This window comes from Aricia agestis, chromosome 18 (assembly GCF_905147365.1).
Source record: "Aricia agestis chromosome 18, ilAriAges1.1, whole genome shotgun sequence".
NCBI classification, from domain to species: domain Eukaryota; kingdom Metazoa; phylum Arthropoda; class Insecta; order Lepidoptera; family Lycaenidae; genus Aricia; species Aricia agestis.
The window spans coordinates 4,708,237-4,728,610 of record NC_056423.1 but is presented as its reverse complement, the minus strand read 5'-3'; the positions used below and the strand labels follow the sequence as shown (position 1 = coordinate 4,728,610).

The 20,374-nt window shown below is 37.4% G+C and overlaps 1 protein-coding gene across 2 annotated transcripts in view; it reads left to right on the top strand.

Moving 5' to 3' along the window:
• LOC121736019 (endochitinase) overlaps positions 1–18,815 on the top strand; it is a 35,942-nt gene extending 17,127 nt beyond the window's left edge. For both annotated transcript variants that reach the window (XM_042127050.1, XM_042127049.1), the window contains exons 5-11: positions 5,549–5,771; positions 7,062–7,185; positions 8,519–8,716; positions 10,272–10,568; positions 14,775–14,990; positions 16,250–16,324; positions 18,240–18,815. In XM_042127050.1, coding sequence (XP_041982984.1) covers positions 5,549–5,771; positions 7,062–7,185; positions 8,519–8,716; positions 10,272–10,568; positions 14,775–14,990; positions 16,250–16,324; positions 18,240–18,359 — 1,253 coding nt within the window. In that variant the 3' untranslated portion in view covers positions 18,360–18,815. The remainder of the gene's footprint in view (positions 1–5,548; positions 5,772–7,061; positions 7,186–8,518; positions 8,717–10,271; positions 10,569–14,774; positions 14,991–16,249; positions 16,325–18,239) is intronic.
• Positions 18,816–20,374: the final 1,559 nt, after the last annotated feature.

The window sequence follows — 20,374 nt, the reverse complement described above, 5'->3', positions numbered from 1 at the left end:
ATATCTTTTCATACAAATCAGGATTCACAAAATTACGTTTGAATCAAACAAGACTTTTGTATGAAACTGAATGCAGCAGAATTTCTGCCAGCCGAAATTCTGCGACTCACAACTAACAAATTACGCTCGTTTGGCTTCACCCGGTAAAAGAACTACATAATATTATAATTCATAATTTAGTTTGATTCCACCTAAAGACTTTATTTTGTATCTTCTATATGGGCAGTAACATGCTCGTTACACCAAAGATAAGAAATTGAAATCCAGACCCTAACATTTCTAGCCTAGATTTTATCACAATTGTCGCTTGGACCATTTAGAAATTAGGTTCGGACACTAAAATACAGAAAGGAAATCTGAACGAAGTATAAATATGTGTGGCATTTGGTGACTGCCGCGATAAAGCTATATTACATAGCATTTTAACAACTTATGCAATTATGATTTTCATACGTCTATTCGCACGCACACAAACACCGTGACGAAGTCTAGCAACGCCGTACGGAGTGTGGAGGGGGGGGGGGGGGTTTGCGTGGTTTTTTTCGTTACGGAATTTCTTAATTCGGTCACTTTTTTAGAGTAATCGACATGAGCAATAGGCATGAATGGTTTGTACTTAAATCCGTGACATTCGAGAAAGCATCCAAAATGGCATAATCTTGGCACTGCCTTCACTAATTGCAATGCGTTAATCTAAGACAGACCTTAAAGCGACTGCCAAAAACTCAAGGTTCCAAAGATTTGGCAACGCCAACAGATAAAAACTAGATATGGCTACAAAAAATAGTTAAACTAAACATTGTCATTGATAAAACTGAGTGAAAATAATAATAAGATTAATACCAACGATGGGATAGTTGGCCCTATTTTATAAGTTACTTAAAACAAGAAAGACCTCCTTAACAAGAATTTCCTCCCACTTAAATAATCACGTGCGGTTTCCAACGCCTAAACTATCAAGTTTGGTCTAAATAATTCCCAAGTTTTAAGAACCGCCAGTAATGTACCAGTAAAAGCTCGAGTCGTTAAAAGTTGTAAGCTTAATACGGACAAAGTTTCAAGTAGATTCTACACTTGTCCGAACTAAATGTAAAATTTTTAATCCGAGTATAGTTCCTTGGAAACTTGTAGAATAGTTTTTGGTTTGCGCTACTAATTTTTTCAATACAAATGTGTAGATAAATGATTTATATTTATCACTTTTAATGATAGAAAAGCGTAGTCACATTGAATAGGATATAATATTACTGCAATGTAATCACGGTAGACGGCAGCTCAGACAATGAACAATAGCTTTGTCCACATTGTGCCTTTTTTTTGTTCAACAAGGGCATGCGTTATAACTTATAGCACAGAGTCGCAGTCAATAGCGAAGGTGTGGCATGCCCGTGACGCGCGTCATAATCCACCCGCGTTGAAAGAAAAGTGTCATAGCGCGCGCTACGATTACAACGCGCGTCACGGGCATGCCTCACGTTCGCTGTTGACAGCCCTATAAGGCATGCCCTTGATGAACAGAAAAAGGCAATGAGTTTCTAAAATACTAGAGTAGCAATGTCTTACAAAAGATTCTCAGAAATGCGTAACCACTTTTTTGTTCAAAAGACAATGTCAAGTCATATATTCGTTATGTCATTATGTATGTGAGATATGCCTGCAGGCATCTTCGAAGTGGCAACGCGTTGCTACCGTAAACTTCCAATCTAGTTACGTTAGTAACATAGAATATCATTGGAAAAAGGCACAATGTGGACAAAGCTAATAAGATTTGTTCAACGTTTGACAACATGTCGGATTTTGGTCGGATTATTTACTGTATATGTCACAGAAATAGGTGGTATGTGTGCTAATAGTGCCCCTTACTTCAACAAGCAATTTAGACGTGGGAGAACCATGCTTCGGCACGAATGGGCAGGCTCGACCGGAGAAATACCACGTTCTCACAGAAAACCGGCGTGAAACAGCGCTTGCGCTGTGTTTCGCCGAGTGAGTGAGTTTACCAGAGGCCCGATCCCCTACCCTATTCCCTTCCCTACCCTCCGCTATTTTCTTCCCTTCCCATCCCTACCCTCCCCTTTTACCCTATTCCCTCTTAAAAGGCCGGCAACGCACCTGCAGCTCTTCTGATGCTGCGAGTGTCCATGGGCGACGGAAGTTGCTTTCCATCAGGTGACCCGTTTGCTCGTTTGCCCCCTTATTTAAAAAAAAAAGTAACACAGTAACTTTGTAATGTTAATAAGCAATTAATACCTAATTAAAATACATACTTTGTTTTAATTTTATTTTAACAACCTCAAAAGTAGAATGAACTAAATGGCCAATTCGTAATGACTTTAAGGCAACATTTTCATTCATAAAAAACTGTGCTGTATTATTTTGTATTTTGTTAAATGTGATTCTGTTGGTGAATCAATAAATAAATAAATACATTTTCAAGCCAAGAAAGTATAATATTTAATTTTAAATCTAAAATAATATAATAAAACTAGATGACGCCCGCAACTTTGTTGCGCAGAAATTCGGTTATGGATTGGGAACCGCACATTTTTCTGGGATGATAGGTATCCATGTCCCTGTCCCGGGACTTATTACGAGTAAGTATCTCCATACCCAGCAAAATCGGTTCAGCGATTTCGGCGTGAAGAGGTTACAAACAGACAGGCAGACATACTTATAATATTAGTATGGACTTAACATAGCAAACACAGACATAACTACAACGTAGTTATAATACAGAATATTTGATATGAAGCAAGTCTGAGGTCTTTTGAAATTTTTAGCTCAAATCGTGACTATAAAAGCAATTTCAACTTGCTCAAACATTCTCCGAGACGGCCTCTGTCCGGAAGAGAGTAATCACAGTAAAAACTTACTACGTGGAAAGACTTGCGAATAAAAGTTAATATTTCAGTAACTGCCGCAGTCAGAGTCGAATATTTATTAGTTATTACATAACTGTAATTAAATGACTTTGACATAAGCCCCATACATTATCTGTCAAATTTCTTATACCTTTAACCTCAATCTTCATAAAATTAGAGGTTAAAGGTATAAGTTGGAAGCCCGCTACATAAAGCTGCAGCAGACGACGCGACGTGTCGTCGCGACACTACTGGCCATTTAGCCGAAACTGTTTCGTTGTCGCTTCGTTATAGAATCGCCGATCAAAATGTATGGAATTGATATTAGACGAGTCGAACGTCAACGTCATATTAACGATTATAACAATTCCGTACATTTTCATTGGCGATTCTATAACGAAGCGGAAACGAAAAGATTTTGGCTCACCCCCCTGGTTTCTATGTATTTCTATGAAAGTGTCGCTAGCTTCGTGTCGCTACCGCTAGCTGCGGTCTGCGGAGGGTATTTCATAGAAACCAGTAGTGTCGCGACTCGCGACGAGTGACGACACGTCGTCTGCAGTTGTCGCGTGTCGCTCGGTTCCAACTTCTACCTTTAATCAACATTAAATGGGTCTGAGTGCAGCTGTAACTTTTTTATTATGTCCAAGAAGCCAATTACTCGTTTTTAGATTGATTTATACTCGTATAGTATTTAATAATTTATGTAATAGATATGGCAGTGGTCTTGGTTGGGAGTAAAAGTTGATTAGTTATGGAAAATTAGATGAATGTTACGTTATAGTAGCAAATATAATTGCAACTTCGTTTTATTTCTGTTCTATCAAATCATAACGAAGTTTTTTAATGAAAACTTATTTATTGTATAGTTAAAGCAGAGTCCAATATTTTTAGTGGATTAGTTACAACTCTTAAACTCGCCTCAGGATGCGTGATCGAAAACTCGTAAGCCCATAGAGAAAATAATATGTCTGGTCTCTGTGATGCTCGATTTACACGGGTGACTAACGGGTCGATTTTTGTCGCGCGGGCAAGTCACCAGTCGGATCGCCTGTCCAAGCCGAATCGCCACCCCATTTACACATTCTATAAAAATCGCCTGTGCCGCCCGAGATTTCCGCTCTGTATTTGCAGCAAGCGATCGCTTGCACGGTCGATTTTAGTCACCAGCCGCATGCGGCCATTGGCCACACGACTTTGGATGCGGCGCGGCGTAGTCGAATTGCCATTTAGACAGTCGATTTTCGCCTTGCGGCGTAAATCGTGCGGCTTTAGTCACCCGTGTAAATCCAGCATAAGACTGATAAAGCTAGTAGACCGTCGGCGTTGCGTATGAGAGAAGGTAATATCCTCCTCTTTTTACCGAGCTGCGACAATGTTTCGTTATCACTTAAGTCGGCACTCTCGGAGTGCAATCCTTTATTTTTTCGCGTTTGTTACACTTATAAATAAATCATTACTAACTGTACAAGCAACACAAAATATATTCTTAATTATAGAATATTCAACATAGTAAGGCATAAAAATGTCGCCGGGTTATGGCATAGCTTCCATAATGGCGTTTGAATACTGATCATTTATTAAAAGCACGAAAGAATTCAACTCGGCGCATCGGTAGAATTATAATGTGTAGTGCATTATTCATTTCAATGTCAACATTGTAATAAGGTGTCTTTTGAAGCAAATGGTATCACTTTGACAAAACTAGAGTTAATTTTTTGAATGCTGATCCGGCAAACACTATTTTGCCATGTAGCTAATAAAACAAGGGTAAGATAACATCACTTTCTGATAATGTTCCGAATAGGCTATTCACAAGTCACAACTTTTTTGACAGATTCTCCATACTTGATCTGCCAAGTTAATTGGTGGATAGTCTATTCGTCACTTATCAGGAAGTGGTGAAACAGGCCCTTAATCTCATAAAGGATATCAGACAGAGACCGTTCACGGGGTCAAGCGTTGAAACGGTCAGCTCTGCGTTCTTCATGTCGTCACACCGAAGGTATTCTGACGCAGTCAGAACGCTTCCTGTTTTAGTATATTATCTATGTAACGTTATATAACACAACTACTTAGACGTTCCGCGCGGCTTCGCCCGCGTTAATTAGATATTACACAGACAAATTAGTACACAAAAAAGCCTATGATCCTTCACGTGGTCTATTTCTTATCTGACCCAAATAACAGAAAAAATGCTCTAGTAGTTCGTGAGATAAGCCCTTTCAAATAATTTCCCCCGTTTTTTTCCACATTTTTCTCTATTTCTTCGCTCTTATTAGTATTAGCGTGATAAAATAAAGCCTATTATAGCCTTCCTCAATAAATGGGCTATCTAACACCGAAATAATTTTTCAAATCGGACCAGCAGTTCCTGAGATTAGCGCGTTCAAACAAACAAAAAAAACAAACAAACTAACTAACTCTTCCGCTTTATAATATTAGTACCTATAGAAGAACGCAAAACTGACCGCTATTCATCTCTCGTGACCAAGACCTCTCTTCACGTTCGACGAAACTTGCCATGATTACCAAACTGTTTATATCATACACCATGGATGTCAATTATTATAGGCAACCATAGATCAATCACTGGTATTAAACCATCGTGGCTAGATGACAATTGACAATGATAAAAATCAATTATTACTAAAAAAAAAATGTTATAACTCTCTGTTTCTTTCCAGATTTTCTCGACAAATACGACTTTGACGGTCTTGACTTGGACTGGGAGTATCCCGGGGCCTCTGACCGCGGGGGCTCCTTCTCCGACAAGGACCGGTTCCTGTTCCTCGTCCAGGAGCTGAGGAGGGCCTTCATCAGGGCTGGCAAGAAGTGGGAGCTGACTGCAGCGGTTCCGTTGGCCAACTTTAGACTGAACGAGGGATACCATGTGCCTGAACTTTGCGAGTAAGTGGCGGTATCTGGTTTTATTGAAGCAGAAGTGATGTTAGATGTGATGTCCATGGATTTGGTCGGGTTATGTTAATCCATTACTATAAACTAGAATCTAGATTATGCCCCCAACTCCGTTTATCGCGCGGGAACCGTACATTTTTTCGGGAGAAAAGTTTCTTATGTCCTTTCCCGGGACTCTAGGTATCTCCATATCAAATTTCAGTAAAATAGCTAGTTTGCGCACAAACCGCTGAACCAATTTTGCTGAGATTTGGCACGGATATACTTTGAGTCGCGGGAAAGGACATAGGATACTTTATATCCCGAAAAATTTCACGTTTCCCGTGCGATAAACGACTTTTAATTCAACGGAGTTGCAGGCGTCATCTAGTAACGCTACTAAATTACGAAGGTCCGCCATCTACCTGTAATTCATTGATAGTACAATAAGCTATCGTAATAATAATGATTAGTATATTTTGTGAACTAGAAGACAATATGATAATATTATTATTTAACACAGTATTAGCAATAACCCGGCTTGGTGAAAGGCCTAAGTAGATGTAATTTTGGCAGGCGCTTTCAGACCTTTATTTAATCAATTGTTAAGCGCTGTGCCTTAAATAGTTTAAACAAAAACAGTTGATCAATCTATTTTCAGAATTTCAATTTATTTTATAGACGAATTTATCTCAAAATTTATTAAATAGTTTCAGAGACCTTATTGAGAGGATACGATTAAATCTTTGCTATTTACGCCTCCGACTCCCAGTGTTTTAAAGTTTGGGATTAATCGAGTTGGATTTAAACAAATATATTTTTTATTATTAATTAGCTCCATTTTTGGTTAGGATAATGCGGGCTAATCACATGATTATCTGACAAAATGGAAATAAGGCTGTCCTGCCCTGATTTCTCGCCAGTTGGTGTCCAGGAAAACTTTTTACATGCTCACCCTATGAATCATCTTACTTGTCAGACAATCAGATGATCAGCGTTGTCCTAACCAAACTTTGAAATAACACGTTTCCAACGCGGGAATTCCACGACTTTCGATTCAAGAGCCACGGTCTAAACCACTGGACCGAGGTGGCGATTTTTTTATTATTGTTCCATCGAAGAAATTAATTCCTAGGCAGTTGTAGGACCTACTTCATTTGGTCGGCTTATGTCAATTCAATGTTAGCTGTTATCGGTCGGATGAGTTTGACTTAACGCGACCAAATTACTATAATAGGACCGCCATCTGTCTAGGAAACAACTTCTCTGATAGTACCAGGCTAATATAACCTCAACTTGCAGACTCCTGGATGCGATCCACGTGATGTCGTACGACTTAAGGGGCAACTGGGCCGGGTTCGCCGACGTCCATTCCCCGCTGTACCGCCGCCCGCACGACCAGTGGGCTTATGAGAAACTGAACGTGGTGAGTACTAGGGTCGTAGAGGTTAAAAGGAGGTAGCAGCAGGAAGCATGCTGTCACCCGCATGCGGACTAGATCCGAGTGTGGGTGAGAACAGGCATAGCAAGAAAAAATACCCTTAAAGACTATGATACAGGCCCGGATCTACGTTTTAAAAAGGGGGGAGCAAAATCCCAATTTGCCGCCCTCCAAGCAAAAATAGGTAATAATTTTCATGGTCATATAGGTTTTAACCGCAGAACGAGTTCTACGCAACTTTGTTGAATTGAAGTGGCGGTGGTGAGAATTTATGTCAGGCCGAGGTCCCTGGTGACAAGTGATGCCTCCAAGTCTATTAGCAACAGATATAATTCTGCGAAACAACGTTGACGTAGTAGCGCGGTGGGCCACCGGTGGCGCACGCGGCGGTAAAGAAAGCTGCAAAAGATTGGGAGGTGGCCTCCGGCCGCCTCCCAATTTTTGCTGCCTGGGGCACGTGCACCCTCTCGCCCCCCCTAGATCCGGGCCTGCTATGATATTATATTATGTTTTTTATAATCATTGCTTAAAGAGGATAAAGGTGAGACCGCAATACGATTTCACGTTCCATGGAACTGACGTTTTGTGTCGCGCAGCGTCGCTGTCGCGTAGTGCGGCTTAGGTCATACAATTTCGTCCACGAAACTTTTTGCCGTGATGCGTCGCCTCTGCAGTGTAGTGTCGTCTAATGCGGTCTTACCCTTAGGCAATTTTAACAATTAACGATTAGCTACCTATAACTAACAATACAAGTAGATATCTTGCATAAAATATCATCTACATAGAAGTCGGTAAATATTTACAATTTCGCGACAATCGAATATCATAATAGATACTTCGGTCGCTGTTTGTGGAACGAAATTGGAGCTAGATTATAGAGTATATGCATACAAATTAATTTGGCAAACAGTAAATGTTTGTGTGCCGTTTTAATCTAGTGTATGTCTGTTGATATTTCACTACACATTTATTTGTCAATAGTTTGTAACATAGTCATTACATAATTTAGTAGGCGTTTTGCAAATACGCTTATTTGTCGTCATGACTAGTCGGAAACGATTCGGAAGCGATCGCATATCATTCATACATAATTTCTCATATTTCTATCCTTTATAATATAAATCCTTAGACTTTTCTATCATGTTATTGCTAAAAAGTTGCTATTTTTTCTAGCTGCGTTTCTGATAATTTCTGAATCCTGGTTTATGGTAAAATTTCCAAACCGGTGGTGGTTCCTTCAACCTTCCTACTAGGACATTAAGAAAACCTTTGTTTGTAACCAATTTGAATTAAGTAAAAACATTTTTCTGTTTTCTAGAATGACGGCCTAGCCCTTTGGGAGGAGAAGGGTTGTCCTACCAATAAACTGGTAGTCGGAGTGCCATTCTACGGACGTTCCTTCACTCTATCTGCTGGCAACAACAACTACAACCCAGGGACTTACATCAACAAGGAGGCAGGAGGTGGAGACCCTGCCCCGTATACTAATGCTACAGGATTCTGGGCTTACTATGAGGTAAGTTTGAGCTTGATAAGGACGAAAATCCCGTGGTAATGAGTTGCTTCACTCTATCTGCCGGCAACAACTACTATAACCCAGGGACATACATCAACAAGGAGGCAGGAGGTGGATACCCTGCCCCGTACACTAATGCCACGGGATTCTGGGCTTATTATGAGATAAATTTGAAGTTAATAAGGATGAAAGTCCCATAACAGTGAGTTCCTTCACTCTATCCGCCGCTAACATAACCTAACATCAAATCGCGTAAATAACGTATTTTTATTTATTTATTTATACTTTTTGCACAATCATGTAACAATGGCGGACTTAATGCTATAGGGAATTTTCTACCAGTCAACCATTGGGTGGTAGCAGAGATAAAACTAAAAGACACAGGTGTTTCCTGTATTTTAACAGGTGTTTAAAGTTAAGCTTCATTTACGACTCAAGAAGATACTTTTAGTGACAAGAACGTTATTGTAATTAGGTAAATATTAGGCGTATATTCCGAAATCGAACCCAGTATAAAGGGCAGAGCTCATGATGTCTAGAATCGACGTCGTTGATTCGTTTCAAAACATACGACTGTGCATTGTCAAACAACGTATCAAAACATACGTCAATACGTATATGATGTTGTTGGGATGTCATTATAAAGGTGGCCATACACGGGACAATTATCGTAACGATTTATCTCCTCGATGTTAAAATCGAACGACAAATTGTACATGTGTAGCAATATCGCAAACGATTTTACGTTCAAAAGATCGATTGAACGATTTTCTTGACGATCGAACGAAACGACAAATTGTCCCGTGTATGGGCACCTTAATACGTCACACTTGTCCGACCAGAGACCCATCAGTACAATATGACATCATATGCAAGACGTCTTGAGCACTTGACAGAATACTGGGTTACATTTTAGAACATACTCATAGATCAATTCTGTAATAATCAAACTTAAGTAATTTCAAAACTATGACTTTACCAACAGCGATAAGGCGAGGTTTATTTGGTTAGAATATTAAATATATCAGAGTTCGATAACATTTGGATGTCATGAAACTATGTTTTAAACCCTTTATTAACAGCTTTTATTCTAAACATTATTTATGTTAAAAGTTTTAAATTACGATACTTTGTTAATTGGGTGTTAAACTTATACAATACTGATAAATCATTTTATATTTTAAAGCATAGGTATTTAACTCCATTGTAATATTTTGTATCTAAGAGAATGTACTGAAAACTTTTATCTAAATTAAAGGAGCCAGCCATGAAATATTGTTTATTACTACTTTTACAAAATGTTTTTAATACTAATTTTTTATCTCATCTTTACATAATATTTATTAATAGAGTGTTCTCCTGTACACACGCTCGGGCACTGTATAGTGCCCGAGTGTGTGTACAATAAATTTATACCCAAGGGATGAATTTCAATAAAATCACTACTGGAAGGGCAATCAGCGTGGGGGCTATTAATATTATAATATTAAAAAAACTTTATTATCATTTTTAAAATGTTTTATCTCTCTTTTTTAAGTACTCTATCTCTTTCTAGATCTGCGACTACGTCGATAAGCCCGGATCTGAATGGACCAAGAAATGGGATGAGCAGGGCAAGTGTCCCTATGCTTACAAGGGAACCCAGTGGGTTGGGTACGAGGATCCCACCAGCATCGAGATCAAGATGAACTGGATCAAGGAAAAGGGATACCTGGGGGCAATGACCTGGGCCATAGACATGGACGACTTTAGAGGACTGTGCGGCGAGAAGAATCCTCTTATAAAGCTCCTTGACAAACACATGAGGTCGTACACTGTGCCCCCTCCTCGCGCCGGCAACACTACACCTACGGTACGTAGAATACTAATTGGATGGGCGATTCACACGCTCGAATATGTTGGGTCGAATGTTGGATCAAAATATGTAAGCTGATTTAGACATTCGAATGTGTTAATTGGCTTAAAATAATTGTATTTTTTTATTATAAGAATTATTTATCAGTTACTATAGTTCACTCGTTTGAATAAGTTGGTCGATTTACTCAAACTTCAGTGTAGGTACAACTTTTTTCGATAATAAGAAATCTTATTCGATCATCATAATAGTATTGTTATAGTTTATATACACGCTCGAAGTCAATGTCGACTTTTTCTAGAAAGAAAACCATTGCAGTAGAGTCTTTAGTTTTAGTATTTATATTTTAATTTTCACTTATGGGTAAATTTGGTGATGTTTAGTGCGCAAAAATAAAAAAATCTGAAATTGGCGTTAGTTTATAGAATTTAAGTAAGTAATATAAAAAGCACTAAATTAATTTTATTGAAATAATAAAACTTGTTTGGCTATTCGAACGTGTGTGTCGGTTATAACAGTATTAATTTTATGAAAGTCTATTCCAAGATCAAATCCCAATTAAGGGCTTATCGTAGGTATCCTAATGAATACTAATTTGGGGTGCGCCTAGGTTCAGAACCTAATAGGTACCAACTTAAGTTCTAGAGATAAAGTAATATTCCACTTGTGCACTTAATATGCTTTTGGCTTATCTTAAAACATTAATTCTAAAGGTGACTTTCCGATCAACGCGGCAAGCGACCACGACCGACTAAAGTTAAAAAAAATTCCACAGTAAGATCTAGCTCCTAGACCCTAGTCTAGGTTTCATTTGGCTCTACAGTCTACGCCATTACAAAGGAGCGGCGGCATGGGTCGCTAAACTAATGTCGGCAGAAAATAAAAAACCTATAGCAGAGTAGACAGAATGATAGAGTATGCCGACTTAGAGCTGATGTTGAAATTTTTAAATTTGACGTATTATGACGAAAATCGTCGCTAGGGTTGTTAACTTGTTACCTACGAATTTAAAACTATGACATATTCGCTGGACGTGTTCCTCTTTGGTCGTATTGTTGTTTGTGTTTTGGCACAAGCGATTAAAATTGGCAGAATCCAATTTTGAAATCTTTATTTTAAATATTTAAAAATAAATTATATCAGCCAGCGCGAGGCACATTCCGTTCATAATCCTAGTGAAACCCGACGAATTTGACAGATATCGAAACCTGTCCGTTTCTTTGCAGTCGAACTACTGGTAGTTATGTCTATTGTGCCTATAGCCTAGGTCAGTACCTACACAAACAAAGTCAAACAAGTGCCAGTGCACTTGTTCTTTTTGTCGTTCGCGGTCGCTTTCTATAAAGATCGGAAAGTCACCTTAAGGTGGCTTTCGGATATTTGCCGCGAGCGACCGCGACCCGTAATTCAAATAAAATGCTACTTTGTGACAAAGATTGGAAAGCCACCTTAAGCTCAAAATATTTTCAAATGAAGAGAGTTTCGTCTAGAAAGTTCAGCAGGAGTTTCCAAATATATTTCGATAAAAGATCATAAGAAAGAAAAAATATATCGATTTTGTTTTAAACTTTGTCCCAACTCCCAAGTCCCAACGTTACATTAAGACACTGGAAGGAGTTCAGTTAACATCATAAAGTTAATATATTCCGCTAGGCATTCGTTACTTTGCGGAAATCCACAGTTTAAATTTAGTTTGTTATTATTTTTAGCAATATTCCGCGAAAACAACTTCCACCTTTAAGTAAAAAAGTATAGAAATGCGTACAGCATATTAACAATAATTATTTACGTCTTCACTCAGATATACATAGACCAACAGTAGTTTTGGTTTCTTAGAAACATAATATGATCAGGGCACAAATTCCAATAATTACAGGTTACAGGTTTTAGTTTTCAGGCACCAAATATATTTTTAATTTTGTTGGCCTGTGTTATAATATGTACATATTTAATTTAATGGAGAGTTTGACCAAAAACGTATGGAGCCTAAAGTTGAGTTATCATTAATTAATGCTTCTAGGGGCCTGTTTCACCACTTTCTGATAAAGTGCCGAATAGGCTATTCACAACTTTTTTCACAGATTCTCCATACTTCATCTGTCAAGTTAAGTGGTGGATAGCCTATTCGGCACTTATCAGGAAGTTGTGAAACAGGCCCTTAGTGTTAGTAATTTATTGAGTTAATTAATAAAGCAGTTTGTTCGATATCGAAGGGCCAAGGGCGGAATAGCAGGGCACGACAAAACTTCCAAATGAAGGGCGAACTTTTATCTACTTTTACTTTGGACTCAACTTTGTATTGGCTTTTGCCTTTATTTGGAACACTTTAGAAGCGATTTTTGTAAATTTTTGGTAGCCAATAAATACAGTACAATAATTCTTCTTTTAAAAATTGAGACTATAATGTATATATAGATTAATTTACGTTTTGTCGGTGTCTGTCAAGCGACTTCACTAACTGCCAGATAGGGACAAAATTTATTTTGATTTTTTTTTATGAAATAAGGGGGCAAATAAGCGAACGGGTCACCTGATGGAAAGCAACTTCCGTCGCCCATGGACACTCGCAGCATCTGAAGAGCTGCAAGTGCGTTGCCGGCCTTTTAAGAGGGAATAGGGTAATAGGGGAGGGTAGGGAAGGGAAAAGGGTAGGGGATTGGGCCTCTGTTAAACTCCCTCACTCGGCGAAACACAGTGCAAGCGCTGTTTCACGCCGGTTTTCTGTGAGCCCGTGGTAATTCTCCGGTCGAGCCGGCCCATTTATGCGGAAGCATGGCTCTCCCACGTCTTTTCTCACTTCAATTTATTCTAGTACCTAGGGGAATTTCATCGAAAAAGTTAATAACTGGAGTCTAGACTATTGAATATTTTTTTTACATTTTGTCGGGTTCTTTATGTATCTTCATACCTTTCATCTTGACCGTTTCAGCAGCCTTTATCCGTCTGTCTCTATATGAGAAACAGACGGACACATTATACATATTTTATACTATTAGTAAGTGCTCAGCAGTTTCCCGGCCCTTGTCTGACGCTGAAAGAACCTAATCCCCGCCTTATCGAAGTTAATCCACCACAAGGTTACACTTTAATCTCTTAATCGACTTTTAGGTTTGATTCTTTGGTTCTCTATCTATCTAATATATAAAATTCTCGTGTCACTGTGTTTGTGCGCGAACTCCTCCAAAATGGCTCAACCGATTTTGATTAAATTTTGTATGTACAACGTTAGGCCTTAGAGGCATTTATCTACTTTTTATATTAATACTAGAAATAATTTATATGGCAAAACAATTGCTTGTTTGCCCCCTTATTTAAAAAAAAAAGTATTTACTTAGCTGCGGGAAAAAGCCATAAAATAAGATACAAAAATAGTAGCAGTTAGTCCAATAAAGTCGGTTTTCCAGGCAGAGGAACAAACAGTGATTGCGGGTTAATCTTATATCCGTGAAATCGAAATAGCTTTTAAGTTTTAATAAAGATTAGCTGTTGACGTTTATACTGTAAATCACAAGATTTGAAGATATTTCACATTCTGTATTCTAATAGTTTAATCTTACTGCCGCACTCAGTAGACGAAATATGAATATTAATTACTTAACTGTAATTAAATGAAGATTTACATTTTATGTCAAACATTGAATTGAAGTTTAATCATTATTATGTCTCTGAGTTTGACTTTCAAGGATTGCAGTTGTTCAATTTTAAATAATCAGCTCATAGTAATATGACCCGTTAAAAAGGAAAAATACTTCCCACTTTTGAAATCTATATCTACTGATATTATAAATCTGTAGACTTTGTTTGTTTGTCTGAATGGGTTTTACGAACTACCGAACCTATTTTATTTTTATGAAATATGTATTTTATTTTATGTATTTTTGGCAAATCTTCTATTACATAAAATTCTCGTGCCACAGTGTTTGTGCACGATTGTGAACCGAGTTTAATTTTGTATGTACATTTATATTTAGGCCTGAGAATAGGTTTATACCCACTTTTTATTTTGATACTAGAAATAATTTATACGGAAAAACAACGTTCAGTTAGTACGCTGGGTCGCTAGTAAATAATATACATAAATTAGCTACATGTTCGTTTACAGCGAAACTTCTTCATTTTCGCGACAGGAGCCGCTAGTAAATGATCTAGTATTTAGTATGTTAAGAGTTTTATTTCTTTAAATACATTATATTTTCTTTCCAGCCTGAATGGGCGCGACCCCCGTCTACTACCCCTGACCCATCCGAAGGCGCTCCCGTCATCTATACCACAACCAAGGGACCTACCAGACCACCAACCACAAGCACAACCACAACCACCAAGAAACCGTCAACCACGTCAACGGTTGCGCCGACAACGAAACCAACGTCAACAACCACAGAAGAAACCATAGCTGAAGTACCTGAGGAAGCACCATCGGTAAGTCTCTTGGCCTTATGTTAGACTGTGTTATTTCCTATTGCTTTGTCAATAAGAAAGATTACTGCATTTTTTTTCGCTTATGTAAGGTCACCAGGAGAGACCCTACGCCAGCCTGCCATGAATGTAGCGTTGCGGCCCAGGCCCAGGACACCTTTGGGCCGTGGAGCGCCATGATCTCATGGCGGTGCTTGGGCGGGACGCTTTCGAGTTTGGTTCACTTGCTCGAGAGTGCTGAGGCCTGGCAGGTGGCAGTCTCTCTTTATGAAACCGAAAGAGGCTAAGAACAAACTGGCATCGACCTAAAGGCCTGAGGACATAACATTTTGATATGCGATTAGGAATCCAGTCGGCCTAAAGGTCTTCATATACGTAAAAGCCGATCGATCGCAACCAACCGACCTGACCATCCGGTCAGGAGGAAAATAAAACTGAATGTACCACATTGTTGCCGTAGACCGAAAATCACATAATACGGGCCACAGATATAGAGAATGGACTGTGCTATGTTGAAATTGATCGTGTATGATATTGTACATGAGGCCTGTCGGTGCGACCAGTCCGATCTGATCGATCGGCCTGCCCGTATGGACTTTCAGGTGCACATAAATCTAAACCCGTCATAATAATGGTAGAAGGCCGTGAGGTAATCAATGGAATATGTGATTTAATACTGACATAAATTTCAGAGTCTCATATAGGTTATTTATAGCTAACTTCCTGCCTATCCGGCCGTTATCTAAAGGATAAACTATTAAGAACGTGTATTCGTTGCTATAGGCCCTGCGCGTAAAGTTTTTATCAGAAAGGTTGGTTCATGTGTGACCAATATAAGCGATTAGTAATGAACATAATATTTGTCAATGATTGCTCATATTTTATCGATTGGTCATGTTATAGCTTCGCGATAATGATGGCTATTATGGTTATTCATCACGGTTCAAAGTAGATTCTTTTCATGTTACAAAATAAAGTTAGTAGCAAAGCTTTATTTAGAGTTCACATTGCAATGTTACGACTCGATGCAATGCGTCGCGTTTCTAAATGACCCATTCAATTATTATTTACCACAGAAGAACTGTATGTAACATAAATTGACAAACTTGACATCAATGTTGAGGTACCTATTCCAAAGTGATGGACCCTCAAGAGCCAATTGTTACAAAATAACTTTTCACAGCCCTAGTCTACAACTAGGGCTGTCAAAAGCATAAAAAAGTTCATTTTAGTTCATCATAACCAAATTCACTTAATTCCAGGAAAACGAGGTGGACAGCCCTACGGAGTGCACCGAGAACGACGATTACATGCCCGTCAAGGGGACCTGTGATAAGGTAAATCACTTTCACTTGATTAAAAAAAAACACCTTATCCAATTATTTTGATAGTAAGGATAGGTCTCTAAGAACAACCTCCGTAATTACTTTAAAAGTAGTAGACTATGTAGAAATATCTTACGTTATCATTCTATTATACATTGTGGTTTAATAAAGAAAAAACTAGACCAAATAAACTATTATGTATTATATTATTATAACAAGTGATATTTGCATTTGGTTAGTTTTCATTTCAATAACTAGTCCGCAACGATAGAACAAAACATTGCAGTCAAGATTGCTGCATAAAATTAATAATATTAGTCTTATATTATCTATATATTATATTATAATATATCATTCTTACTCTTTGCACTTTTAATTTTCTGTATACAATCTACGAAGGAAAAAAAGGGATTCGTCGTAAGAAATTTATATAAGCGTAACTATACGAGTTAAATAAGTCTTATGCTTCATTGGGACACTAAATAATAGAGAAATTTTGTGGCTAGACGTAGCATGTCCTTACTTTATTAAAGTGTTCTTTCAATAGAAAGTTCTGGAAATTCTAATTTCAAATATAAACTTAAGTGACGAAAGCGATTCACTTTGGCTTGTAAAATAATTTCGCTTAATTTTTTGTTATTTAAATTTTTTATACATTATTCATGTATTTTATGAAACTAAGCAATAGGTTCTTAAAAATTTAATATGAAATAGCTTTGTCTAATAACTAATATGGTGATAAATAAAGAAAGGGCAAAGTTTTATATACATATAAACAAAACTAAGATTTGTTTTTTTTTGTTGTTTTTTTTGTAATCTTTTCATATTGTTACTAAAGTTACATCTTAAGCTATAATGGTCGCTTGCTAAGGTAAATGTTCATATCCCGTATAAGCAGAAAATGCACATTTCTTATCACATATGACGGATGTAAGCATTACTTACACTAACAAACTGCTAGCATTACTTGCACTGTCACAAATAGCTGGCATTTGTTCTGTTCACGCTATTAAACAGGGGTCCGATTCTAGAGCTTCGAAAGCCCTTTCTATTACTCGTGTGCGTACATGTTGTTTAGCAGTAACAAAGTCTGCAATCGAAATGGTATTCGAATCTTGAGAATCGAACACCTAAATCGGAATTATATCCTAAACAACGGTGCTTTAGGACCGCTAGTAGGGAAATAACTTGGAAATAACAGAGTATATTTTGTACGAACAGTGTGCGCTTGCAAAATTACCTACAAAATTTGATTCCCCTTTTTAATCCCCTTAGGGGTGTAATTATCAAAAATATTTTCTACATATATCTATATCATAATTTCGCACGCATTCCCAAGAGGAAAGATTCCTTGAAGAAAATTTTCTAGCTCTATTTTCCTTGTGTCAATTTATCAGTCAATAAGCTTTTGCCTTTATAAAATATAGATAGACTAGCAGTTGTTTTGCCGTCTATGTTATATCCGGTGTGTGTTTATATTTATCTTTATATTGAGTATAAAAAATAGATTTCAAATTAATTGTCAGGTGATAAGTTCACAAAATTTTGCTACACATTAAAAGAAAAGGCCGTATTATTTACGTGCTCTTCTCGAGTCTCGAGCCATTTTACCGTCCAAAAAGGAGAAGGTTCTGCGTTCGGCTTGTTTTTTTTTATCTTTCCACTTGACGCCACCAAAATGATACCACCGGTGACAATATGGAATCTCTAGACCATATAACACCACCGACTATTAGTGATGTTACATTATTGCTTAGTTGTTGATATGAAAACTCCAATAATGAAGATCAAGCAGAGTTTATTATCTGTTACTTAAATGGTCATCTTGACATCACCAGGGTCATATGGACTAGATACACCACCGGTGGTGTCGTTTTGGTGGTCTCATTTGGAAGAACGTTTTTTTCATGCAATTTTTTCATTCCAGTACTGGCGTTGCGACAACGGCAAGCCTCTCCAGTTCACGTGCAAGCCCGGCACTGTCTTCAACACCAAACTCAACGTCTGCGACTGGCCCGACAACGCTGACAGAGAGGAATGCTACTAAGTGCCATTTTGTTAGGAGGGACTGAGGAAAAAATTAGAGGAGTTGGTTCATAGTCAGATTGATCTACGTTTTGGTGGCGTTATGTCAAATCCAGCCGACACACTACGACTAACGTTGAATTGATATAACCCGATCAAATGATGCAGGACTCACTACTTTTTAGGTGTCACTTCTCCCGCACACATTGGAACCAATTTACCAATTACATACTGTGATTTTCTCAGTCCACCTCTTTGTTTCAACGTATTATGTTCAAGTATATGCCAGTATACATATTATTATGCCAGTAAACAGAAAATATATACCAGTATCATCTTATGGCTCAAAAATATCTCTCTTAGCTCTATTATTATAATAATTGATTGAATATTAAGAAATAGCACTGCCATAGTTTAATGCTACTATAAGGAACTGAAATGATAAAGGGAATATTCATTACAATGTTTTTATTTCTTATTTTTTATTTTACAAGAATTATAATATCATAATATATTTACTTTATTTCTCTTATTGGAAATTTCGTGCATTTTTAGTAGATGTTATTTAGCGTGTAAGAATATTTTTAAAACATTTTCAGTCATGTTATAATTTATTTCCTTTAAATACATCTATTTCCTTATGGAATTAGTAAAAATGTACATGACTGGAACCGTTTTATAAAAATCATTTAATGTAAGATTTTTTTGGAAATTAAATAAAAAATGCGTTTACAAACAATATTTTATTTCTACCCATAACTATAACATCATAGAAATTTATAATGATACTAGCTATCCCGGCAAACGTTGTTTTGCCATATAAGTATTTAGCCCATATTATTTTATTGAAGTGACTTATAAGTATGGCACCATGGCAACGTCCATCGCTATCCCGTCGCACAAACAGTGGTCGCCGTCAGTCTCGAGTTGTAATAATTTACTATTATTTATTCAATAAATGCACTTATCAATATAAAAAGTACCCAGTAGCCGATTCTCAGACCCACTGAATATGCATATAAAATTTGGTAAAAATCAGTAAAGCCGTTTCGGAGGAGTACCTACGGTAACTAACTATGTGACACGAGAATTTTATATATAAGATTTTCTTAGCTATAAGTTAATAAAGAGTGACAGAAAATCTATTAGATCGAAATCATCTTTGAATTATTCAATTATGATTTTTTTTTAATAAAAAAAGTGTGGCACTTGGTGACTGCCGTGGTAAAGCTATTGCATAGCATTTTTATCAAATGATGTAATTATAATTCGTATACGTCTAGTCGCACGCACACAAACACCGTGCCGAAGTCTTGCAACGCCGCACCGCTGCGCTGTGCCGGACGGAGTGGGACATGTTAGATTTTTTTTGTTACGGAATGTCTTGATTCGGTCGCCGCGCTCAAAGCCCGTTATAATTAAGCAACGCAATATTTTAAAACCTAATTACCACTTAAGTGAAAAAATGTTATGAACAACAAAACAATTATGTATTACAAAATTCGTCTCAAAATAGAATTAATTAATTTACCAAATCGAAAACCGAGATTAGAGAGATCGGTTATCAGCCTAACAGCCTTTAAGATGTTTGTTATTAACAATTAATCAACAAACTAGCTATTTCACCGAGCTTTGCTCGGTATTCGGTAAAACACGAATAAAATGACATTTTCTAAAAATGATTCCAAGCTAGATCGATTTATCGCCCCCGAAACCCCCTATATACTAAATTTCATGAAAATCGTTGGAGCCGTTTAAAGATATAAGATACAAGTTGAAATTCTTACGAATTTTATTTTTAAGGTTCCGTACGTACCTGCTACCATTATTAATTACGAGCAAAAAAGACCAAAAAATCACGTTTGTTGTAAGGGTGCCCCCCCTTTAATATTTATTTTATTTTGTTTTTAGTATTTGTTGTTATAGCGACAATAGAAATACACAATCTATGAAAATTTCAAAAGTCTAGCTGTAGCGGGTCTGTAGCGGGCTGTAACTCAAGAACCGAAGTTTCAGTACTAGGGTCCCGTTTTTACC